Source organism: Danio aesculapii, chromosome 15, assembly GCF_903798145.1.
Source record: "Danio aesculapii chromosome 15, fDanAes4.1, whole genome shotgun sequence".
In the NCBI taxonomy this organism is placed as follows: domain Eukaryota; kingdom Metazoa; phylum Chordata; class Actinopteri; order Cypriniformes; family Danionidae; genus Danio; species Danio aesculapii.
Genome location: NC_079449.1, coordinates 4591738 through 4618740, shown reverse-complemented (window position 1 = coordinate 4618740; position 27003 = coordinate 4591738). Strand labels below are relative to the sequence as shown.

At 38.0% G+C, this 27003-nt stretch overlaps 1 protein-coding gene across 1 annotated transcript in view; it reads left to right on the top strand.

The window, feature by feature from the left end:
• The window catches only part of cwf19l2 (CWF19 like cell cycle control factor 2), a 55912-nt gene that overhangs the window by 15422 nt on the left and 13487 nt on the right, over positions 1-27003 (top strand). The window contains 7 exon segments of the mRNA XM_056474184.1: positions 1678-1797; positions 5925-6018; positions 10225-10340; positions 14119-15008; positions 15287-15389; positions 17495-17710; positions 18120-18257. Of these exon segments, the coding sequence (XP_056330159.1) occupies positions 1678-1797; positions 5925-6018; positions 10225-10340; positions 14119-15008; positions 15287-15389; positions 17495-17710; positions 18120-18257 (1677 nt within the window).

Genomic DNA, 27003 nt, shown 5'->3' with positions numbered 1-27003 from the left:
CTGGCTTTCCAAGATTTACTACTGATCACATCACCGTGCTTTCCTCACAAGACAATTGCAGCTTTAGCTAAATCGCGAATGCAATTTTATTTCGATATGTATCGTTCAGCCATATCTCCTAATATCCTCAAATTTGTGAGTCAAATCTGTCCTGCTTGGCTGTGGTTACGTCTAATAAAGGATTGTATTAGTTCCTTGTGTAAGTCTGTCTGTCTTGTGGTCTCCGGTGTTGAATTATTGTAGGCGGTTTGTCATACAACAGTTCATAGTGATCCGATTATCATGCTTGGTCTGTAATCACAGTCTTCAGAATGACATTGAGATTGTGAGAGCAAGAGTGTGTGTGTGTGTGTGTGTGTGTGTGTGTCCGTCCGAGTGGGTGATTGTTGTCCTACACAGTACAGCCACTTGTGGAAACTTCAATACTGTTATTACTGGAATTGAAGAGCTCTCTATTTCTCTCTGAGCCATAAGGAGCATTTATACTGACAGAGCGACCACAAGTCGTTCATTTTCTGCGCTGAGGAAGATGAGATGGATGAGAAAGGTTAATCTTTGTATGAAAGTGGTGTATATTATTACTGATTTTCTACCATGGAGGAATCTTGTCTACAAACATTGAATTCTTTTAAACTAGAGCATCCCATTATTATTGACATTTTAATCAAAGTGAATGAACTACAGAGATGCTGGACATGCTGGACTATTTGGAAATGAACAAGCCGACAAAGCCGCCAAAACAGCCCTAGCAGGAAAGCTAAAATCCCACCTTCGGATTTAAAGCCACTAATAAAAGGCTATATTATCAACAAATGGCAAACAGAATGGGATCAGGGCCCAGAAAATAAACTTTTTGAAATTCAGCCAGAAATAGGAAGAAAATCCAATTTATTTTTTAACTCAAGACATGATGTTTACAGAAGATGCCGCATTGGACACACGAGACTCACACATGAACATTTACTCAAAGAGGAAAACCCCCAAAATGCCAGTATTGCAGTAGAACCCAAACTATTATACATATACTTGTGGAATGCCCTGTTTTTAATGTTATCAGACAACAATTTTTATCTGGAGAGACTTATATTTAAAAAGAAATATTTTTAAATGTGAATTCTAATTAAATCGTACAATTTTTATCAAAAGTTTTAGATTTTTATCTTGAATATCATCATTATTGGAAAAATATGTTTCGTTAAGTAACTTTTAGCCAGAATTTGCCAGGGGTATGAATAATTTTAGGCTTTGTTATATGTAGACCATTTCAATGTGGTTATGCCATTGGCTTATGAATATTTCTCAATGTTAAAACAGCTGTTGTAACATTATTTATCAATATGTGGACCCTTTAGGATTCTCAGAAGCTATGGAAATTGAAAATGTAAAACAGGAAATACATTAGGATCATTGTTATTGTTTACGTCCCTCAAAAAGGTCTAGATGTAGTGAAGGGGAGAAGCCTGTGTCATTTATGGTAAAAGAAATGCTGCTGGATGAATAAAAGTAACTATATATTACATATATATACATTAAAATGCAAACTTGAACTTGTATGGTAGCTTTGCCATTGTGACCGGATTTTCAAAAGCTCCACTGAGTGAATAGCATTGAAATGCCAGCTGTGATCAAGAATAGTCCTGTTTTTTTTTCCATCTTTGTCTGTTTGGCCTTTTCTAGAGAGATGAATGGATGACCTTTGACTTCCTGGCGATGAAGACGACCTCTGTGGCGGACAGACGAGCGCAGAAAGAAGCAGAGAAAGAAGCAGAGCGGCAGAAAGCACAGGCTATTGAACAGGTTTTCTGTCAAATGTTCACTGATTCATTTGGACCAGACGTCTGCTGTGTTAGCGAATGATACTAAAGCAGTCTCAATGGTGGAGTTTAAAAAATGTAAATTAATTATTGCTAGGACTAAGTTATTTATGCTCAATAGTATAATGCAGCTCAATGCAGGAATGGAATAAAGCAATGCAGTTAAACACCAGCATATTCCTCTACTTTTAACCACAACCCCAAGTAATAACAACGACACACATTCAGTGTTAATCCACACTGTGGCAAAAATGTAACTATTTTGATAATTGACCGCGCCACGCATGGTAGGAACAGCTGATGGTGGCCATAGCAAAGACAACGGCAGAGGATCGCGAGCTCAGAAACGCATTTAAATCGGTAAAGGAAGAAGCATGCGTCGCGTTTTTAATGCGGTTTTAGACTGAATTAAAAAAATTATATTAATAATAATAAAAAAAAATAAATCATGAAGTCAGAATTCCGAGTTGTAAAGTTACAATTCTGAGTTATAAAGTAGCAATTCTGAGTTATAAAGTAGCAATTCTGAGTTATAAAGTCAGAATTCTGAGTTATAAAGTTGCAATTCCGAGTTGTAAAGTTACAATTCGAGTTATGAAGTCGCAATTCTGCGTTATAAACCGAGTTATAAAGTTAGAATTCCGAGTTATAAAGTAGCAATTCTGAGTTATAAAGTAGCAATTCTGAGTTATAACGTAGCAATTCTGAGTTATAAAGTCACAATTCTGAGTTATAAAGTCGCAATTCTGAGTTATATAGTAGCAGTTCCGAGTTATGAAGTCGCAATTCTGAGTTATGAAGTCGCAATTCTGAGTTATGAAGTCGCAATTCTGAGTCGCAATTCTGAGTTATGAAGTCGCAATTCTGAGTTATGAAGTCGCAATTCTGAGTTATAAAGTAGCAATTCCGAGTTATGAAGTCGCAATTCCGAGTTATGAAGGCGCAATTCTGAGTTATATAGTAGCAATTCTGAGTTATGAAGTCGCAATTCCGAGTTATGAAGTCGCAATTCCGAGTTATGAAGTCGCAATTCCGAGTTATGAAGTCGCAATTCCGAGTTATGAAGTCGCAATTCCGACTTATGAAGTCGCAATACCGAGTTATGAAGGCGCAATTCTGAGTTATGAAGTCGCAATTCTGAGTTATGAAGTCGCAATTCCGAGTTATGAAGTCGCAATTCCGAGTTATGAAGTCGCAATTCCGAGTTATGAAGTCGCAATTCCGAGTTATGAAGTCGCAATTCCGAGTTATGAAGTCGCAATTCCGAGTTATGAAGTCGCAATTCCGACTTATGAAGTCGCAATTCCGACTTATGAAGTCGCAATTCCGACTTATGAAGTCGCAATTCCGACTTATGAAGTCGCAATTCCGAGTTATGAAGTCGCAATTCCGAGTTATGAAGTCGCAATTCCGAGTTATGAAGGCGCAGTTCTGAGTTATGAAGGCGCAGTTCCGAGTTATAAAGTCGCAGTTCCGAGTTATATAGTAGCAATTCTGAGTTATGAAGTCGCAATTCTGAGTTATGAAGTCGCAATTCCGAGTTATGAAGTCGCAATTCCGAGTTATGAAGTCGCAATTCCGAGTTATGAAGTCGCAATTCCGAGTTATGAAGTCGCACTTCCGCGTTATAAAGTAGCAATTCTGAGTTATAAAGTCAGAATTCTGAGTTATAAAGTTACAATTCTGAGTTATGAAGTTGCAATTCTGAGTTATGAAGTTGCAATTCTGAGTTATAAAGTAGCAATTCCGAGTTATGAAGTCCCAATTCCGAGTTGTAAAGTTACAATTCCGAGTTATGAAGTCCCAATTCCGAGTTGTAAAGTTACAATTCGGAGTTATGAAGTCCCAATTCCGAGTTGTACAGTTACAATTCCGAGTTATGAAGTCCCAATTCCGAGTTGTACAGTTACAATTCCGAGTTATGAAGTCCCAATTCCGAGTTGTAAAGTTACAATTCCGAGTTATGAAGTCCCAATTCCGAGTTGTAAAGTTACAATTCGGAGTTATGAAGTCCCAATTCCGAGTTGTAAAGTTACAATTCGGAGTTATGAAGTCCCAATTCCGAGTTGTAAAGTTACAATTCGGAGTTATGAAGTCGCAATTCTGAGTTTTAAGCAAGCAATTCGGAGTTTTAAACTAGCAATTCTGAGTCATGAATTGGCAGTTCTGAATTATAAAGTGAGAATTTTGACTTTATAACTCGCAATACTGACTTTATAACTCGGAATTCTGACTTAATTCATAATTGCGACTATATAACTCGCATAACTTGGAATTCTGACTTTATAACTTGGAATTCTCGCTTAATAACTCGGAATTCTGACTTAACATGCAATTTTGACTTTAAAACTGAGAATTCTGACTTTCTAACTCACAATTCTGACTGTATAACTTGGAATTCTGATATTATAACTCAGGATTCTGACTTAATAACTGACTTTAAATATATATGTTTTTTACATTGTATTTATTTATTTAGTGTTGGTATTGTTGTGTTAATTGTTACATATTTGTAAAGCACCATGCATGTGAGGCAGGGGTGTCAAACTCAGTTTAGTTCCAGCCCTGCTTCAACACACCTATTTGTAGGTAACTTGTAGGTATCAAACAAGCCTAAAGCTGCAGTCACACTAGAGTTTCAGCTTGCGAAATTTTGTGGTATGGTGTTGCGAAAAGGGCGGGATTAAAAAATATAATTAGACATTTAAAAAAGCGAACGATTGGTCCATATTTAACATTTTTGTCTAGAGAGGTCATGTTTTGATCTCACGCAGTCAAGTGATGCGATTTCGCAGGTCAGAGTTCACCAAGCTTGAACTTTGCAACGCAGCGAACTGCAAAACTTGTCGCATATTTCTGCTTGCGTTTCCGGTCTGATGCATTTACGTGCATATGAATGGAAATCTATGGGGAGAAAAGTCCAGTGTGACCGCAGCTTTAAGCACTTAATTAGTTTGATCAGGTGTGTTTAATCAGAGATGGAACTAAACTGTGCAGAGCTGCGGTCCTCCAGGAGCTTTAACACCTATGCTCTAAGTGGATTAATAATGTTTTAAACTAGATTAAATCTAACTAATTAATAAAATAGTTTTTATTAAAAGCAGAATATGTCAAAAACAAAGTAAATGTCATGAATATTCCTAGCATTTCTCACTGTAGTGCAGAAATTTTTGAGCAGATTTTATATTTTTAATTACATTTATATAGTTTTATACATCGTGTCCGTGAGGTCTTACAAAGTATTAAAAGTTGATAAATCAATTATAAGAAATTTAAGGCCCTTAAAAGGTATTAAAAAGTCTTAATCGCATTTTTAAGAGGTCTTAAATTTAGTTCAAGTGTTGTCCAAAGTGTTTGACTCCAAAACAAGCATAAATACATTTATTTTCCTCCTAATATTAACTGTGGCGTGCTCGATCCATGTGATTGGTTCGGGCATATGGCGTATTCGGCCAACCTCCTCCATATGGGTGATGTCACAGAATTTGTGACAAACGCGGGAAGGTGACGCTCTCCACATTTAGCGAATTCATAGAGCGAAACAGACGGCAAAATGGGAAAATGTACGTTTGGGAATTCTTGTTTCGAGAAAGACAAGTTTAAACAGCGGCTAAAGCGTGTCACTGAAAACAACTGCGTAATTTATTCTTTCAAGCTTTGTTTCTTCCAAACTTATCTGAGTTCTGTTGCATGGTTGTGCTCCATTGATTTATTTAACTACAACTGTTTATTAGCCACGATTTATTAAGTTAAAGGTTTGATACTGATTAAAACTTGAGGTGTTGATGAGGACTTAAAATATTCTAAGAAGGTCTTTAAAAAGTCTTCAAAAGGTATTGAAATTAGCTTTAGGATTCTTGCTTATACACTGTTTATACGTTTTCCACATTTTCGCTTTCTTTGATTTAAAATTCAAGCACAGATTGACTTTGTGATTTATTAATTTTTATATTTTTGGTCAGAATTTAGAAATAAAAAAAGAATATTCACTTTATACTTATAATTCTCTTCTCCACGATTCAGATAGTGACCGCTGTTGAACTTGGACTTTTGCCGAGAGTGTTTTGAGTCAGTGTGTTTATGGTGTGTGTGTGTTTCTCTTTCTAACAGGCTGGTCTTCACAGGTTAGAATTGAACCCTTACTGGAAGGATGGAGGAAGTGGTTTGCCTCCAGAGGAATCCTCCAGTACTGCGGTGAAAAAAGGTGAACGTCGAACCTGACCGATTATCTTTATTTTATTCGCTGCAGGCTCAGCAGTGGGTGTATAATCCTGTACAATGGAAAAGCAAACAAAGAAACTTTTCCTAGATAAAAATAAAACTAATTATTAGAATCATTTAATAGTTTTCTGTTTAAAAATGTAAAAGTTAAAAGTTTAATTTCGTGTGCTTCATCTTGTTTCTTTGTAATTGTGGTAACAGTTTAGCTTAAGAACCCAATTCTCAGCATGAACCAATAGCTTATTATTAATATAAAGAATCATTTAATAGTTTTCCGTTTAAAAATTTTCTTATTCATATATTGAATCATTTAGGGGTGACACGGTGGCTCAGTGGTTAGCACTGTGGCCTCACAGCAAGAAGGTCGCTGGTTTGAGTCCCAGCTGGGTTAATTGGCATTTCTGTGGGGAGATTGCATGTTCTCCCTGTGTTGCCGTGGGTTTCCTTCGGGTGCTCCGGTTTCCCCCACAGTCCAAACACATGCGCTAAAGGTGAATTGGGTAAACTTAATTGGGCGTAGTGTATGAGTGTGTGTGTGAATGAGTGTGTATGGGTGCTTCACAGTAATGGGTTGCAGCTGGAGGGGTATCCGCTGTGTAAAAGATATGGTGGAATAGTTGGTGGTTCATTCCACTGTGGCGACCTCTGAAGAATAAGGGACTAAGCCGAAGGAAAATGAATGATTTAATAATTTTTTGTTAAAAAATGATCATTTTAACAATTTAGTCTAAGGACCAATTCTCTGTAATAACTAGTGGCTTATTATTCATATGTTGATTCTTTGTTAGTACTTATGAAACACATATTCTGCTTGTTCATATTCAATATCCTTAATTTTTCCTAATACCTAAACCCAAATACTAGGTTAAGTATTATTAATAAGTATTGCTGCTTCTGCTGCGTGCTGTATGAAAGCTCTAATCTGTTAACATGGACGCCGAAAAAACACGCTCTGCTCATGCGCTGCTGACGCTTGCGGTTTGAAACAGGCTTTAGGCGTTTCTGGACACTCTTTAATCTGGAATCTCCTCATCTACCATCAGTGTGTAACATCCACCTGGATGACGTGACGGTAGCCATATTGTGCCAGACCGCACACCACACACCAGCTGATTGGTGAGGGAGACAGAGTGATGAAGCCAATTATGATATGGGGATGGTTAGGAGGCCGTGATGGACAGAGATCAGTGGGCAAATTTAGCCAGGATGTTGGGATTAAACCCCTACTCTTTTTCGAAGGACATCCTGGGGTTTTTAACGACAACATAGAGTCAGGACCTCGGTTTTAACGTCTCATCCGAAAGATAGCGCTCATTGAGGAGTATAGAGTCCTTCACTATACTGGGGCGTTAGGACCCACACAAACCGCAGGTTGAGCGCCCCCTGCTGGTCTCACTACACTAACACCACTTATGGTAATAATACTTTATTATTAGTAATAAAGTGTGACTTTTTTTTTGTAAAATGCACTAGTCGGTAATATAAAAACTATTGAATAAATGGTGTAAAATACAATATATTTAATGTATTCTTATATTTGGAATATGTTTGCAGAGAAAATGCAATATATTTATTTTTCATTTGTGATTTATATTGATATACACCAGTATTTGTGTGTGTTTATTATTATTATATTATTAGATATTATAATAAATATTATAGTAAAAACATGTTTGTAAAATAGCATTATTATTGAAAGTTTTAATAAAATATATATTTTTTTACAATAAATGCAAGATTTATTACAGTAAAAATTGCAATAAGTGAAATATATTTTGTTATGCATGTAAAATAATCACTGACTGCTGAGCTCTTATTGTTTATTGTTATTTTTACAAACTTCATGTGTCTGTATCTGTAATGTCAGTTTAGATAAACATTTGCCACAAGATCCCATCTTCTTAACAAGGTCCAATCGTCACATCGCTCACATAACCTTTTTATTAGTAAATAAATATATTTTTTCCAGACTGCACTAAAATATTCAACTATTAATATTTTATTTATAACTCATGCTGAGAATGCTTAAATTTAGTCATTTAACAGATGCTTTTGTCCAAAGCGACTTACAATCAAGGAGGGATTCAGCGGTTCAACAAGAAGACGTAGTACACACAACAAGAGCTTATCATACAAAGCAACTCTTAGTGCTCTGAGTATTAAATGCTTAAGTTATTTTTTTTTAATAAAGAGAGAACAGGTGGTTTATCAAGCCCACTCACCTGTGTGAGGCACACTTTATAAATGTACAATGTTTTTTTTTTTTTTAGATATGGAGTGATTGTAAGAAAGTGTCTAGTGCAAAAACTGGTGCATATGTTGGGTAAAGTGTGAGAGAGATGAAAGAGTGTTTTCTACAGGTGGTTTATCAAGCCCACTCACCGGTGTGAGGCACACTTTTTATAAATGTACAATGTTTTTTTTTTTTTTTAGATATGGAGTGATTGTAAAAAAAAGTCTAGTGCAAAAACTGGCACAGATGTTGGTTAAAGTGTCAGAGAAATAAAGGAGTGTTTTCAACAGGTGGTTTATCAAGCCCACTCACCTGTGAGAGGCACACTGTTTTATAAATGTACAATGTTTTTTTTTTTTTTTTTTTTAGATGTGGAGTGATTGTAAGAAAGTGTCTAGTGCAAAAACTGGTGCATATGTTGGGTAAAGTGTGAGAGAGATGAAAGAGTGTTTTCTACAGGTGGTTTATCAAGCCCACTCACCTGTGTGAGGCACACTTTTTATAAATGTACAATGTTTTTTTTTTTTTTTAGATATGGAGTGATTGTAAAAAAAGTCTAGTGCAAAAACTGGCACAGATGTTGGTTAAAGTGTCAGAGAAATAAAGGAGTGTTTTCAACAGGTGGTTTATCAAGCCCACTCACCTGTGAGAGGCACACTGTTTTATAAATGTACAATGTTTTTTTTTTTTTTTTTTAGATGTGGAGTGATTGTAAGAAAGTGTCTAGTGCAAAAACTGGCGCATATGTTGGGTAAAGTGTCAGAGATGAAAGACTGTTTTCTACAGGTGGTTTATCAAACCCACTTACCTGTGTGAGGCACACGTTTTATAAATGTACAATGTTTTTTTTTTTTAGATATGGAGCGATTCTAAGAAAGTGTCTAGTGCAAAAACTGGCGCATATGTTGGGTAAAGTGTCAGAGAGATGAAAGAGTGTGTTTTCTACAGGTGGTTTATCAAGCACACTCACCTGGAGTGATTGTAAAAAAAAAAAAGTTTAGTGCAAAAACTGGCGCATATGTTGGTTAAAGTGTCAGACAACTGAAAAGAGTGTGTTTTCTACAGGTGGTTTATCAAGCCCACTCACCTGTGTGAGGCACACTCAGAATTGCATAATTGGGGTTTGAGGTTGTCCTATGCTGTGGTGGGAGGAAGAGAAGAGGGAGTCATAGTTTTATTTATATGGGTTCAGGTGATCAGAGATGGGTTTTTAGCATGGACTGTATAAGATATTGACGTATTATCCTTGATGTCACTCATAACTTTCATAACAGTTACTTCCAAATACTTCAAATAAAGTCTGTGTTAGTAAATGCAAGGCTATTTATGAAACTAAGGCATAACCCTGTATGACAACGTTTCAGATGATTGTTCTAGAATTTTCAAAAATAAGAATTGCACTCACCTGGGAAATGAAGGCCACTTGAATGGTTTCTGAGCACAATTAAGTGCACACAGCATGCCATATCGTCTGATAATTAAAGGAAATAATCCCAAAAGGTACCTGACTGTGTAAAGCCACATAAAACAACACAAAAATACGATGTATATGCTGAGTTCAGCAGATAATCAGCCGGAATCAGCTGAGGTGAAGTGACTGCAACTAGCGCGAACTAGCTGTCACTCAAGTGGCCACGCCCTTAATTATGCAGACTTCTTTAGCTGTCGATTGATGAGACCAGTGGAATCTGCAGTACTTGTGGGAATGGAAAGATCATTCCACCAATGAGGATTTAAAGCGAAGCAGCTGCGCTCGTCCTTTCTCATGATTCATTTTGTTCATTTTCTTTTTGTCATTTTAATAAACACACTCATTTCATTTGTAATGTTTCTAGAATGTATGTTGTAACGTTGATATTAAGCTGACAGTGCACTCTCCTATTTGAGCTCTGTGCATGCGGATTGGCGAGTGTGTGTATTTCACAGATGTTTGACTCCGATCTCTGTGTTTCTCAGCTGGAGTGGTGAATGATGGAGGGGTCAGCTGGCTCCGAAAGTCCTATCAGAGGATGGAGGAGCAGGCGGACAGAGAGCAGCGCAGTCTGGAGAGTGTGGTGGCAGAGAGATACGGGGTGAGCACACACTCACCTATTATTTATATATGCTATATATTCATTCAATCAATCATTAATTTTCCTTTGGCTTAGTGCCTTATTTATTAGGGGTTGCTACAGCGGAAAGAACTGCCAACTATTCCGGCATATGTTTTACACAGCAGATGCCCTTCCAGCTGCAACCCAGTACTGGGAAACACCCATACACTCACGCATTCTCACACACACACTGATACACTATGGCCAATTTAGTTTCATCAATTCACCTATAGCGCATGTGCCACGCCAACACGGGGAGAACATGCAAACTTCACACAGAAATCCCAACTGACTCAGCCGGGGCTCAAACCAGCGACCTTCTTGCTGTGAGGCGATAGTGCTAACCACCGAGTCACTGTGCTGCCATTTGCTTTATATAGGCACATATTAACAAAGTTAAAAGACAATGTAAAATATAAAAGCTCATTAGTACATTTAAACAAAAAATACCAGTGCTGGGAAAAGATTAATCATGATTAATCACATCCAAAATAAAAGTTTGTTTTGACATAATATATGTGTGCATACCGTGTATATTTATTATGTATATATAAATGCATACATGCATACATACATTTGAGAAAAAATGCCAGAAATCATTAGGATATCGAGTAGTGTTGCGGTACTTGGACTCGAGTCCAATTTTGATTGGACTTGGACTTGTCACTGACTCGGGTGAACTTGTACTCGGACTTGGAGATTTTGGACGCAGAAAATATCACAAGTACAGTTGAGTCAACGTCATCTACAACACGAATAAAGAGATAAAAAATTAATAAATAACAGCATGAAATTATAACAAGAATTTAATAAATTCTGTGGCTGTGAGAGTTTAAAATATTAATTTAACAGTTTAAACAATCGTTAATTGAATTTTTAATTAGATTTATTATTATTATTATTATTATTATTATTATTATTATTATTAATTTTATTTTCAATTTTATGACTTAGGAGGCACCATGGCTCAGTGCTTAGAACTGTTGCCTTAAAGCAAGAAAGTCACTGGTTCGAGTCCTAGCTGGGCCAGGAATGTTTCTCTGTGGAGTTTGCATGTTCTCCCCGTGTTTGCGTGGGTTTCCTCCAGGTGCTCCGGTTTCCTCCACAGTGCAAAGACATACACTATAGGTGAATTGGGTAAACAAAATTGGCCGTATTGTATGAGTGTGTGTGTGAATGAGTGTGTATGGGTGTTGACAGTACTGTGTTGCGGCTGGAAGGGCATCCGCTGCGTAAAATATGTGCATAGTTGGCGTTTTATTCCACTATGGCAACCCCTGATAAATAAGGGACTATGCTGAAGGAAAATGAATGAATGAATGAATATTTTGACTTTCTGGACTCGACTCGGATGTTGACGATGCTGACTTAAGTCTGACTCAACCCCTTTTGGACTCGGACTTGGACTCGACTGGTTAAGGACTTGGCCTGACTTGGAATCGACAAAGGTGGACTGAGCCCAACACTAATATTTAGTAAAGATCATGAAGATCTATGAAGAAATCTAGTATTTTTTGTATTGTAAATGTATCAAAAGATTTAATATGTAAAGTAATATTCATTGCTAAGAACTTAATTTTGTCAATTTTAATGGTGATTTTGTCAATATTTAGATTTTTTTTGAACCTGTATATTTTCATATGATAAAGTAGTTGTATATCAGCCAAATATTGTCCAATCCTAACAAACCAAATGTATTCAGATTTATTCAAATTGCATATACATCTACATTTCTGAAAAGAACTGATTCTTATGACTAGTTTTGTGGTCCAGGGTCACAGTTTAGGTCTTGATTTGGAGAAAGGGCTCCTATTTTACCCCTTTTACAAGATGTAATCTAAAGGCCCGTGCACACCGGGACACTTTTTGCTTGCGTTTTCCATTGACGTTTAACGCCTCGTGGCTAAATAAAGGGCGCCAATGTGATCGTGCACACCAACGCGCAAAACGCTAGGCGTAAAAGCTTAATTCTTTTAAGAAACGCCTCATGCTTGTTTTTTTGTTTTGACTCGGTGTGTCAAAACCTTCTCCATCAATCAGATTGGCACTTTTGTTCAAGTGCACAGAGCTGCTGAAGTTACAGTAAAAAGCACTTGAAGGCACTCAAGCGCAAAACTGTCAATGCGAGCGCACAACTTTCTCTCTTCTTCTGTGTTATAAGAGGGTGTCAGAAGCTTAAAGTTGTGTAGCGCCATCTAACGTCAAGGAGTGATTTTGCATACTCTTCTGCTTGTTGCCAGTGACAATTGCTTGGGTTTGAATTTGGAAAAACGCTGACGATAAACGCAAACGAAAAGCATCCCGGTGTGTACGAGCCTTAATGCTGCATTCACACCAGATGCTCATGAAGCGTCAAGCACGAGTGATTGACATGTTAAGCCAATGCAAAGATGCGAATATACATCCTGCGGAGTTGAGCAAGTTGAGTGCTTTGCAGGTTTGACAGGTTTAACGTGCAAATTCAGCAGACATTCGCACTGCGTTAACCAATCAGGAGCTTTCTCTAGTAGCAGTGTGAATATGACATATAACTTGTTGGTGTCGCGAGGGGAAATACTTCTGTCGACACCGGACAGCAGTTCATCAAACTGGGCTCTGCTCAGTCAGAAGCACCGCTGAAAGCCTCCATCATCCAGGTATAGTTTCTGGAGGAGTTGATGAACGCTGGTGCACCTCTGAAAGAATTTAGTGGACTCAGACACGGCGCAGAACGAATATACAATGTTTTTCAGCTTTTTCTAAAGCACAAACACAGCTATTCTCTCCATAAAATCCATGTTAGCCATTTAGTAATGAAGCTAGAGTCACCGGGCAGACAGAAGGCCAGCCCATGATGTGAATCTGCATCTATTGTGAAGTAAATTTGACGTGCGAATGAAGCGAGTAAACTCAAAATGTTCTGCTGTGAACATATCATAAGTCTTTGGTCTATTGTTACTCCTTGTATATTGTTGTACTGACACTATGCAGCTGTGGTTATTCCATTGGTTATGTGGTTCCCTTGGTTAGGTGCTCTTAATGATGTCTTAATCATTCATTCATTCATTTTCTTTTCGGCTTAGTCCCTTTATTAATCAGGGGTCACCACAGCGGAATGAACCGCCAACTTATCCAGCACATGTTTTATGCAGCGGATGCCCTTCCAGCTGCAACCCATCACTGGGAAACGTCCATACACACTCATTCACACACATACACTGAGGACAATTTAGCCTACCCAATTCACCTATACCGCATTTCTTTGGACTGTGAGGGAAACCGGAGTACCTGGAGGAAACTCACGCGAACGTGGGGAGAACATGCAGACTCCACACAGAAACGCCAACTGACTCAGCCGAGGCTCAAACCAGCGACCTTCTTGCTGTAAGGCGACAGCACGACCTACTGCACCACCATCCATTTTCTTTTCGGCTTAGTCCCTTTATTAATAAGGGGTTGCCACAGTGGAATGAACCGCCAACTTATTCAGCATATGTTTTACGCAGCGGATGCCTTTCCAGCTGCAACCCAATGCTGGGAAACACCCATACACTCCTGTATTTACACGGATACACTACGGCCAATTTTGTTTACCCAATTCACCTATAGCGCATGTGTTTGGACTGTGGGGGAAACCGGAGCACCCAGAGGAAACCCACACAAACACGGGGAGAACATGCAAACTCCACACAGAAATGCCAACTGACTTAGCTGGGGCTCGAACCAGCGACCTTGTGACCTGATAATGTCTTTGTGTTTGTTATTTTTCCTCATGCAGTCAATGGAGGAGTTCCAGAAGAGACTAAAAGAGGCAGAAGATGCTGCATATGGAGAGAGGAGAGAAGAAGGGAGAGAGAGATGGAAGATAGATGACGGAGGTGAAGAAAAGGAGAGAGGGAGGAGAGAAGATGGGAAGGAAAGATGGAGGAGAAACGACAGAGAAGAAGGGAGAGAAAGATGGAGGAGAGATGAAGAAAAGGACAGATGGAGAAGAAGTGACAGAGACGAAGGGAGAGAAAGATGGAGGAGAGATGATGGAGGTGAAGAAAAGGAGAGATGGAGAAGAGACGATGGCAGGGACGGATGGAGGAGAGGAGAAAGGGAGGACAGACAGAGAGAAAGATCTCCGGATGCTGAGAGAGAAAGAGCGAGATCTCGTGATGACCTGTCCAGCAAATTCCTCAAACCAACAGAAGATGATGACGTGAGCCGAGGGACGGGATTTAAGAAAGGCTCTTCATCCAATCAGAGTGCAGCATTCAGAAAGCCTGTTGATGATGATATGAGCAGAGGGGCGGAGTTTAAGAAAAGCTCTTCATCCAATCAGAGTGCAGCATTCAGAAAGCCTGTTAATGATGATGAGGATGATGAAATTAACAGAGGGGCGGGCTTTAAGAAAGGCTCTTCATCCAATCAGAATGCATCATTCAGAAAGCCTGTTGATGATGATATGAGCAGAGGGGCGGAGTTTAAGAAAAGCTCTTCATCCAATCAGAGTGCAGCATTCAGAAAGCCTATCGATAATAATAATGAAGGTAAAGGGGTTGCAGCTGCCTGGAAGAAGAGCAGCGCTGTTCAGGATTCAGAGGAGACGCCGACCCAGCAGAAACACACAGAGAAGAGCGCCGCCCTGCAGGAGGACAGCAAAACAACTACAACAGTGAGCAGGTCAGTTTAGTAAAGCATTTCACCTGTTTGAGATTTTAGTACTTCTATACATATATGTTTATAATTGTGTTTGTGTGTGTGTGTATGTGTATTTTTAAAGTGTTTGCAATTCATTGATATTGAATTTAAATCCTTTTTTTAATTCATATTCAGTAATTGTCAATGATTCAATGAAAAGTCTTGGTGAAGTCATATAGATTGTTTCGAGTCATTATTTAACACTTAAATTTTGTAAATGTTCCTTACATCAAAACTGATTGGGTTTATTAATTTTTTAGTTCAGAGAGTGAAGAGGAGGAAGAGGAAGAGCTGATCCTGACAGACGAGGAGATGAATAAATTGGGAGCCAAAATTGTCAAGGCAGAAATCATGGGAAACACGGTGAGCATCAAATCTTGTCTGAAAATATTTTGATCAGCCTACTTAGACATCAAGTGCGGACTACTGCCTCATTCACACTGTGGCTCTGGGTGGCGATTGAAACCGTTGATTTAGATTTTACTCAGGCAAGGTTTATGGTGATAATCACAGACAGCGAACGAATTTACGTGCCGCTGAAAGTAAACAATGTACGTAGAAAACACTAAAAATAAACTGAATCAGTACATAAAATACTTAAAAGTACTTACAAAGATAATCAAAAAAAAAGTTAGATTTTTATCATTACGGCTATTTATCTGCTGCAAACGTGGGTCTGTGTATGTTTACAGCACAAAAGTCGCTCTTCATTTGCATGAAGTTGAAGGATTCTCAACTTTGTTGCTTCTCTCGACATGCCCGCCTTGTCGCCAATGATCGCAGTCGCTTGCATAAACGGAGGTCACTGGAAGTCGCTCACTCTCCATCGAAATGAACGGTCGCTTTGTCAATTGTCGTTATTGCTTGCCGCTTGCTGCTGCATTGTCGCCACTTTGTAGCTTGCCGCTGCTTTGTTGCTAGTCGGCACTTTGTCGCTGCTTTATCGCTTGTCGCTGATTTGACGTCACTTTGTTGCTTGTCACTTGTCGATGCTTTGTCATTGCTTGTCGCTTTGTCGCTTTTCACTTTGTTGCTTTGTCGCTTGTTGCCATTTGTCATCACTTTGTCGCTGCTTGTCGCCGCTGTCGCTTGTCGCTGCTTTATTGTCACTTTGTCGCCTTCAAGCTTGTTGCTTGGCGCTTTGCCGCTTGTTGCTTTGTTGCTTGTTGTCGCTTGTCACTTTGGTGCTTTGGTGATTTGTCGATTGCTGCTGCTTTGTCGCAGATTGTCACCGTTTTGTCGCTTGTCATTGCTTTGTCGCTTATCGCCACATTGTCGCTTGTCACAGATTGTCGCCGCTTTGTCACTTGTCGCCGCTTTGTCGATTATTATAGCTTTGTCGCTGCTTTGTTGTCGCTTGTCACAGATTGTCGCCGCTTTGTCACTTGTCGCCGCTTTGTCGATTATTATAGCTTTGTCGCTGCTTTGTTGTCGCTTGTCACAGATTGTCGCCACTTTGTCACTTGTCGCCGCTTTGTCGATTATTATAGCTTTGTCGCTGCTTTGTTGTCGCTTGTCGCTTTGTTGCTTGTCGCCGCTTGTTGCATGTCGCTTGGTCACTTTGTCACTTGTCGCTTGTCGATTGGTCGCTTTGTCGCTTGCCGCTTTGTCACTTTGCCGCAGCGAGTCGCTCCTAGTGTGAACTCAGGTTAAGTAGAAAGCTCTCTGGGTTTTGTGATGGTGCTAGGACGTATTTATTAAGGTTCGGCCAGAAAAAGGTTTAGAATTTGTGTCATGTAAAATGTCTAATGTAAAATAAAAAAATTTTATTTATTTGTACAATATATTTGTATTGTTAAGAATTGTTTTTGATAGCCAAAATTTATATTATACTTCCCTATAATATTACTAATATTACACTCTCTTAAACTATTGGCCTGAAGAATCTTTTAAAGTGTTTTAAGCACCTCTGAAAACTCTCTTTTTTAGACTTGTCTCTTTGTGAGGTGTATGAGTGTGTTTTTGATTTGTTTTAACACGTACAAAATTTCTGCCTTGTTTTTTTTTTCTCTGTATGACTTTGTATAACCTCAGGATTACTATACTTTCTGTTATCCACTTTGAAAATCAAGATTTAAGGCCCTATAAAAGTAAATGTATGATTATAATCAAGCTGACATGCTGTTAAAATATATGATACGATATGTGACAGTGCTAGTTATATTGCAAACATATTTAATTTCATGCTTTTTAGTAACTTTTTTTTAATAAACAATTCTTGCTATCAGAAAAACATTAACTTAGCGTTTTAGCTCAATAAACTCCTTATTTACTGCCTATTAATAGTTATTAAGATAGTAGTTAGGTATTAGGCAGGATTAGGGATGTAAAATAAGATCATGCAGAATATATATTTTATGAGCAGCCAATATCTTAATAGAATACATGCTAATAAGCCACAAGTTAATAGTAGAATCGTTCCAAATACTAAAGTGTTACCTGTTCTTGTTGTGTCGGAATAACTGCAGGCTCTGCTGGAGAAACTGAGAGCTCAGATGGAAGCGGCCCGGCGGGCGAAAGAAAAGCGAGCTCAAATAAAAGAACGGAGAAACCCGGCATCTGAACCTTCCGTCTCAGAGAAAGAGGTGTTGCTGTTCAGAACTGACCCGTCGGGACGAGCCTGGCCTGTTAATGCCCCGTCAGAAACACTGGAGCCCAGAGGAGGACGCAGGAAACGGAAAGCGGTGAGATACAAAATCACTACAGCTTATAGAGTTATCGATATGATATCTATATATAACACAAAATGTATCTTTGCTTCAAAAAACATCAGCATCAAACTGTTTTCTCTCTATATGCACCAGACACTTTCTTATAAACACTTCATGTTACAGCGATATAAATATACATGCATACATACATACATGCACACACATATATATATATATAGTAAGTTATGTATGTGTGCGTTTGTATATTTATATATATTTATGTGTGTGTGTGTGTGTGTGTGTGTGTATTTAAACTACACTATATTGATTATGATTTATCTATATTAGTATAAGCTTGCTGCCTGGTGAACTTCACCTTCAAGTGAGAGCAGTTTTCTCCTCTTGTGTGATTTATTTATTTATTTTTTATTATTTATTTCAGATTGAGACCCATCAGGACGGCGAGCGCGTGCGATACTTCGATGATGATGATGGTGTGGATCTGCGAGAGATGGTCAGACGGGAGAAGATGAGCTCGGCTGAAGATCAGAACGCTCTTTACTCACGCATGGCCGCCAAGGTAAGAACGTGTCCTTCATGCACTTTTTACACTGATGAATGATGGTGGAGAGTTTAAAGAGTCGGAATATGACCTATCAATAATTCACATACATAAAGGGTCCCGCATAATTAATGCTTGATCCTCCTTGAAGGATGACAAAATAAGATGTGTGTGTGTGTGTGTGTCTATGGGGTCTGGAAAATCTGTATCTGAGAAAATTAAAAACAATAGTATTAATAAACATCCTAAAAGAAGAGTCAAATTAGGCTCATAGTTTGTATTTTATTAGATTTTCTTATTATAATCGAATAGATATTCTAGTTATACACTAAACAGTAATTAAACAGTAAACAGAAAGTCTGAACTTATAGGTTTGATCAGCACAAGGATGCAAACTTGGCACCATTCTACTTTATTTGTTATCAAAAATATATCAAAACAAGTTATTTACAGCCACATCGCACAGCTACGAGTATGATATTGCGGTTATACAACAGTTCAACGGGATAATCGTGTGTATAAAAAAGAAAATTAAACACAGAGAGTTTCAAAAACCCTTTTGTATGAGGAACTACTTTCTTCTGCCATTCATTCACATCTGCACCTGACCGTCAGAACAGCAGAAACTGTTGCTATTTCACAAACGTCACTTGAGAGCTGATATACGAATGATTCTCTAGCGTAATGTCTAAAGTGATGATGATAATACAGGGGATTTTGCTGACATTTTAAGATTATAAGGCTGAACGGCATGAAATGCCATCAGTCTACAGAGATTTCCCAGTATTTCTATGTTGCAATCAGGAGATCACAATATTACCGTGGTATAAATGCAGCACTACAACATACAAAAGAGAGAGATGAACTTATATATTACCTGTTTAATAATGATTTGATCAGCTGGAGCTTTCAACTGTCATTTGTAGAAATAACTTGTCAGAGATTACTGTAGGTCAGAGTTCAATCATTATTCAGAAAAACACTGAAAACTATTTTATTTGATTAATAAAAGTGAAGTTATATATGAATTTGGTTCAGTGAGGCTCCTGAGCCCTCGCCTAATAGTCAATGTAAAACTCGCACAATTGTATTAACTGCACTGGATTGAGTAATTCCTTAATTTATAATCCATACTTGCTCAAAAACAGCACAGGTATATGAATCTTACTTTTATATAAAACAACATCAATATTACTCTGAAAGGTTTTTTGAAACTAATCGAATATTATTCAGTTTCAGATATTAATAAAGTATTTAATTCTGCCAAGGTTTGTCCAAAGGCGTGCATACATATACATGTTTATCAACAGAATTAAGATTTAATGGATAATGGATATATTTACAAAAGGTGATTAAACATCTTAGATAATTTCACAAGAGACTTTTTTGCCTCAGCAGTGCTGTTTTGGGATTGCTTTTTTGAGTACAGAAATATGACCCATTTAAATTAGGTAAAGGTTATTGCACTCAGCCATTTCACCCTGCAGCCCAAGACTGGTTACTCATTGAAGCTAAGCAGGGCTGAGACTGGTTGGTACCTGAATGGGAGACCACCTATACTGTAAATTAGCAGTTTCCCGTATTTTACGATTAATTTTTTTGTATTGTCCTCCATTTATTTATGCTTTTAAAATGCATTATGGGACCTAGATATTTCTTCAACAACTGTTAATCTGAAAACGCAGAAGGAAAATTGCCGAAAAGAGCACGTTCACGTCTAGAATGCACTGACGGATGACATCTACTTTAGCCAATCAGAACACTCAGTTGCATTCACATCCACGCTGTTTACGAAAATAAAAGCCTTTGAATATTTTTCCAGACACATTTAGCTGCTAGATGTTAGTCAGATAACATTTCTATGTTCCTTCTTAATGCCAACTTTGTAAAAAATTATCGATAAAATGCTTATGATAGACTGCTGTTTGTTCACCTTCAAGCACGTCAATTGTGTAAACATTAAGCTTCGGTTCGCGCTTCTGCCTTTTGGATGTCTCACAAAGCAGCTGCATGAATGCTAAAGCTTTAAATAAAAGTGAAATTATCAACAAAAGCCAGACCCTTTCTATATTTACAAATACAAGCGCTGCCGTTTATAGGTCATTTCTGGTTAATGATGTCAGAATTTACCGGTATTTTTACCGGTGTGGATGGTCTTTTCCGGAAAAATCCCAGAACGTCCGTGCCTGTGTGAACACCTTTTGTTATGAATTTTCCAGATATTTACCGGTATCACTGTGTGAAAGGGGCTACTGACAGATACTGACAAGCACTGACAGACACAGTAACACACAGTCAGGCGCACGTCTGAGCTCCAGCAGTCGGCGGGTGTTTTGAGCACAAAACCCCACAGAGCAGTGCACCACGGACAGTTTATCAAGGATGTCCTGCTGGATCACGTCTCACTATAGTTGTTAAACTTGATATTTAATTAATCTTGTCTCTTTCTAATGACTTTTCGGTCTTTTGAATCTATCAGGTAACGTGTCACAGCATCAGAACACTGCTTCAATCTTTCGCTTTCATGCTTGTACTCAGATACTGTTGGTTGGTTCTTGCTGGTTGTGCTCCTTTTTTACCAACCAAGTTTGCCAACGTCATTATAATGACACAGATCACTCTGCCTATTCATGCCAGAGTCCCGTAGAAAAAAAGTGATTGACTGATGGTAATTTGTTTGTGACTTATCTTTATTTATTTAGGATTTGGTTATGGGTAAAACAAAGACCATGCCGGTCAGGTAGTTGAAATGGTAAGCTACAAATAACTAATTTGATATGAAGTAATGAATTATTCATAAATAATTAATTCACCACCGCCTACAGCAATGATGCCATCGTCCATCACAATGTTTCACATTAGACATCGTACAATGCCAAATTGGTCGACATCGCCCAATCCTAATGCGCATAACATTGGTTATTGTGTTAAAGCTATGAAATTAAAATGCATGGGATTGTAATGTGCGATTAAAACCCTGATTTTAGGCACAAAAAGAAGCATGTAAGAGTATGGCTCCTTTGTGTATATGAAGAGTTCAGATGCAAAAGCCGATAAACGCCACTTCCGCCAAAAATGAGATAATGTTCAACATATAGTTTTGCTTCAAATCATCTGAATCCCAGAGTCAGCACCAGGGGCGTTGCTAGACATAAAGCTCTACTGGGGCACATACCCCCCCCCACCCCTCAAACCCCCCATGTATATATATATATATATATATTTTATATATACTATTAATAAAAGTATTCTTTTTATTCTTTTAACTGGAAAACAACGTTAAGACAACTGGAGTGATATGCTAAGAAATTACTTTTGCATAAATATTAATTTCATTTGAATGAAATTCTATAGACAATTCAATAAAATACCAAAATAAAGATGTGTTATAGAATTATCTTTGCAGACTGACACATGGCAGATAATTAGGTTTATTAAGTCTTACCTCCCTGACTCATGATCCCTTGTGTTTGCTTCATACAAATAAATCTATCATGAGGCATGCTTAGTAAGATCACCATCATATAGTTTAAACTTTAGTTTTGTCAATTTGCAAAACAAAAAAGGCCCTTACGCCGGTTTTACAACGCATGAGCGACGCGTAACAAGCAGGTAGCCTGATTTTTGGTGCGCATGTTAACTACCGGGACTCGCACCGGCAGAAGAGCAGCGCGTGCGCGAGCAGCGCATGCCAGAGGCGCGCGGGTTCTCTGCGCACACGCGGAGATGCGTCAGTTTGCTTTTTGATTACATTGCTTTCACCAGCGTTGGTTCGGTTGCACTTAGAGAATAACGTCTTTATTTCGGAATTACCACTCTTAATAAATACACTTGCATATGAAGTAAATCATATCTCAATGCATTTACTGGGGCACTGGAGATTTTTACTGGGGCACGTGGCCCAGTGAATTGGGTCTAGTGACGCCCCTGGTCAGCACATTCAGAAATAACAGTTTGTTTGCAAAAGCCTCTAAACGCCACTTGCCTTTGACTGCAAAAGCCGCTATATCCCGAGAACCAATCAGAAGGCGCAAATCGAATCATAGGTTTTCAATATAACAGCGTGCTGATACGCCGGCTTATAAGTGGAGACTGTTTTATTCCGCTTCCGGTTTCGATTTTAAAAGATTAAGTTTGATAAACTTGATGAGCCTGTCCGACTCTCAGTGAATGGCAAATGAAAACGTCCCTTACCTCAAAACTCTGTGCATTATAAGAAACAGAAAACACAATGTACAGTCGGAAGTGTAACGCACATTCATAACGTGCTTCTTGCACAGCGACGTAATTTTTTACCAGATTTACTGTACATTAAACAGCAACACTGTTTTAAGAAAGACGAAGTTAAGAGGCTGTTCTTTTATCCCGCATGGATGTTATGAGGATAAACGAGATGAAAAAGACCTTGAGTATGGTACGAACGAACGAACAAATGAACGAATGAACGAACGAACGAATGAATCAATGAATGAATGAATGACAGATTTCTAAGTGTCTGAGAGACATCCCCTTTTTGCCCAGTAGACCTACCTTGTGATTTATTAGCTAATGTGAGCTATCTTTTAAAAGATAAATATAATGTATAAAACTATATATTATTTATAATACTTCATATTGTCTGATAAGCTTTTTATATTCGTGGACAATGCACTACTTACTTTGCTCTACTTAAATTAAATCTAAATCCCAAATATCAGAAATGACAACAGATTGTTAAGATTTAATGAATGTCAGTTTTGATGTTATTGATTAATGCACTTACTTGACAGATTTCATTCATTCATTTTCCTTCTGCTTTGTCCATGGTTTGTTTACTTGACAGATTTATGTATTTAGGTGGTTTGTGTAATGTGTTTTATGTTTGGTAAAAGAATCTATATTTGCATTCTAAGTGATTTTTCAACTAATTACACTGTCTTGACTCAATAGGTGGAATTAGAGGTTTTTGCAAAAAAAGCACTAGTGGATTTAGCTGGTTTTGATGCAAAACCTTGTTAAAAACCAATTGTCTAAAGTGACATTTTTGAAAAAACTGTACTTTTATTTACTAGCTAATAACTTTATAATTATATACATCTATAAAATGAAACTTCTGAACCTAATCAGAGGAGCCTGATAGAAAATGCTTGTTTACAAAAAACAAGGTCTGATGAATTTAGAGGGTTTTGCATCTGAACTCTTCATATATACACACATATCAGGAGTGAGTGAGTGAGTTTTCCCAGCAGCCTATGCTTTTCAATGTTTCTGTTCTCGTCTGTCTGTGATCGCAGGACAGACCGGCATCACCAGATGGTCTCAGAGAGGCCGTGTTTTTTTTCGCGTGATCCATCTCTCTCAGTCTGTCCTTCTCTCTGGCGCTCATATGATTTGGTGTTTCTCTCGTTTTAAACCAGACAGGGCCACTAAAATCTGTCAGAATAAACTCGGACGTCACCGTTGCTGTGGCAACCAGAAATATAAGAGTGACAAACATTTGCACATTTTAGCGCCGCATCTCTCCGTCTCCCTCTCCCTGCCAAGTTACCATGGCATAGCAGCTAAAAGTGTTATTAATATATTTATTTTCGCCAGTTTCACCAGAAGCAGATGAAACCGTGCCTGAGGGAATGTGTGTAAGGGGAAGTGCTCTGTGTTGGTATTACTCGGATATTGTGTCTTTTTTTTGACGTCGTTGCTTTCATTTCGTCTCAGACTCCATTGAGGCTCTTTGCGGATCATTTTTAGAACATCTGCGTCACGTTAATAGAATGATCGCTATTCAGAAACTGACAGCTGTGATGTCACTGCATCATTTTCATTTACTTTTCATTTGTGCTCCAAAATTGCATACTGAAATGGGCTTGGTCTCTTTAGTTTTTGGTCATCCGTTTATTCTGCGTCATCTTTGTTTTTGTGAATTTTTTTAAATGAAGTTTATACATATTCCTGTGTTGACAGCTTAAAAATAACCAAAAGCAGTGATGTCATTTAAAAAAATTTGCATACTAAATATTATTTGCGAAATGTGTGAATATTTTTAGCAGCTTTGTTGCATTTTATTATATTTGTCTTCATTTATTTGATTGATTAATTTGTTTATATTTTGATTTGTTTGTAAATTTGACTTAAATTGTTATTTTTAAACTTAAAAATTATATTTTTATTCAAATAATTCAAGTAGACCAATTAATCAAATAAATAAAATATGCTAAAAATTATTATCTATTATTTTAAATTAATATATAAATACATCAAAAACTTACATCAAATGTTTTTGTTATTTATTTAAATGATTATAATTTAATATAAATATTTTTATGTATAAATATAAACTCAAAGTTTAGTCAGATTTTTGTTATGACAAACAATATACATGCATTACTTGTGTGTAAATAATTTGCTTATTTTATTATTTATTTAATTTATTTTAAATGGTTAAAATTTAAATATAAATAAATTATTATTCAATGTCTATCTGTCTGTCTGTCTACTAGTCTATCTGTCTCTGTCTATCTCTCCATCCTTCTGTCTGTCCATCTAGTTGTCTCTATCTGTCTTATCTGTCCATCTGTCTAGTTCTCTGTCTAACCGTCAAGATGTCTATCTGTCTATCTATCTGTATGTCTAGTTGTCTTTTTATCTATTTATCTGCCTAGTTGTCTATCTATCTGTTTATTTATCTATCTAGTTGTATATCTGTCTGTCTATCTGTCTGTCTATCTGTCTTTCTATCTGTCTGTCTATCTGTCTGTCTAGTTGTCTATCAGCCAGAACTGAACACGTACAAACCTCAAAATCACTGCTCCAGGTTTTTATTACTACAAAGCCGAGAATAAACGTTTTATTCCCATTTTAATTTGAGCTCGACAGAAGCAATGCAGAGGAAAAAACTGTAGATTTAAAGACCTGTCCAAACTCTCCTCACCTTAGGTCTGCCCATCTGTCAATCAAACACACCAGTGTGAACAAAACACGCCCACAAATACATCAGCAATGCCTCATTGTTTGCTTGTAGAACCACACTGTTAAACCTCTCTCTCTCTCTCTCTCTCTCTCTCTCTCTCTCTCTCTCTCTCTCTCTCTCTCTCTCTCTCTCTCTCTCTCTCTCGTGCACACACACACACACACAGCATAATCCCTGTGGCCTGGTCACATCTGCTGCTGTTTTCCGGATTGTTCTCTGGATAATAACCCGCAGTTTTGCCTGCAATAATCAGTAAAACGCACCTGACCCCTTCCGCTTGGTCAGGCCACATGACTCCTGCTGACCAATCAAGTTACTGGCGTGCAGTTGGACTTTGTAACCCCTTTTGCCTTTCATCACATCCTTTGCCATTGGGGGTGGATGATTTGGTGGCAAAATGTTATAGTGATTTTTGCATACAAAAATTTTATTGTGTGTGTGTGTGTATATATATAGACTACCTGACAAAAGTCTTGTTGTTTATCTCAGTGATAAAAGCAACAAATAATAATCATTTGTAAAAGTGGCAAAAGTTCGTTTTTTTTTTTTCCCGATGAATCATCTGTTGATCTGCATCCCAATCATCACAAATACTGCAGAAGACCTACAGGAACCCTCATGAACCCACGATTCTCATAGAAATCAGTCAGTTTGGTCAAGGGAAAATGATGGTTTGGGGTTACATTCAGTATGGGGGCATGCGAGAGATCTGCAGAGTGGATGGCAACATCAACAGCCTGAGGTATCAAGACATTTGTGCTGCACATTACACTACAAACCACAGGTGAGGGCAAATTCTTCAGCAGGATAGCGCTCCTTCTCATACTTCAGCCTCCACATCAAAGTTCCTGAAAGCAAAGAAGGTCAAGGTGCTCCAGGATTGGCCAGCCCAGTCACCAGACATGAACATTATTGAGCATGTCTGGGGTAAGATGAAGGAGGAGGCATTGAAGATGAATCCAAAGAGTCTTGATGAACTCTGGGAGTCCTGCATGAACGCTTTCTTTGCCATTCCAGATGACTTTATTAATAAGTGATTTGAGTCATTGCAGAGATGTATGGATGCAGTCCTCCAAGCTCATGATGGAGTCAGACACAATATTCATTCTGTTTCCACTGCAGCATCACTTTATATTCTATACTGGAAGTTATTTCCGTTAAGTGACAAGACTTTTGTCTAAGCAAAATCAGACCTTACTGTCCTAATTAAATCATTAAAAATCAAGGCATGATCATATTTTATTCTGGTAAAATAAGCGTAATCTAGAGGCTTTTGCCTTTCATATATTTGCTGTTCCTAAAACTTGAATAGGCGACAAGACTTTTGTGGACAGGTTGTGTAAATATTTAGTAAAAGTAAACAAGATGGATGGATGGATGGATGGATGGATGGATGGATGGATGGATGGATGGATGGATGGATGGATGGATCGAGAGATGGATAGATAGATCGAGAGATGGATAGACAGATCGAGAGATGGACAGACAGACAGACAGACAGACAGACAGACAGACAGACAGATAGACAGACAGACAGATAGACAGACAGACAGATAGATAGATAGATGGATCGATAGATGGACAGATCGAGAGATGGATAGACAGATAGATAGACAGACAGACAGATAGACATAGACAGATAGATAGATGGAGAGATGGAGAGATGGATGGATGGATGGATAGATAGATAGACAGACAGACGGACGGACGGACAGACAGATGGATGGATGGATGGATGGATAGAACAATAGATAGATAGATGGATGGATGGATGAATGGATGGATAGATTGTTGAGAAACACTGTATTAAACTATAAA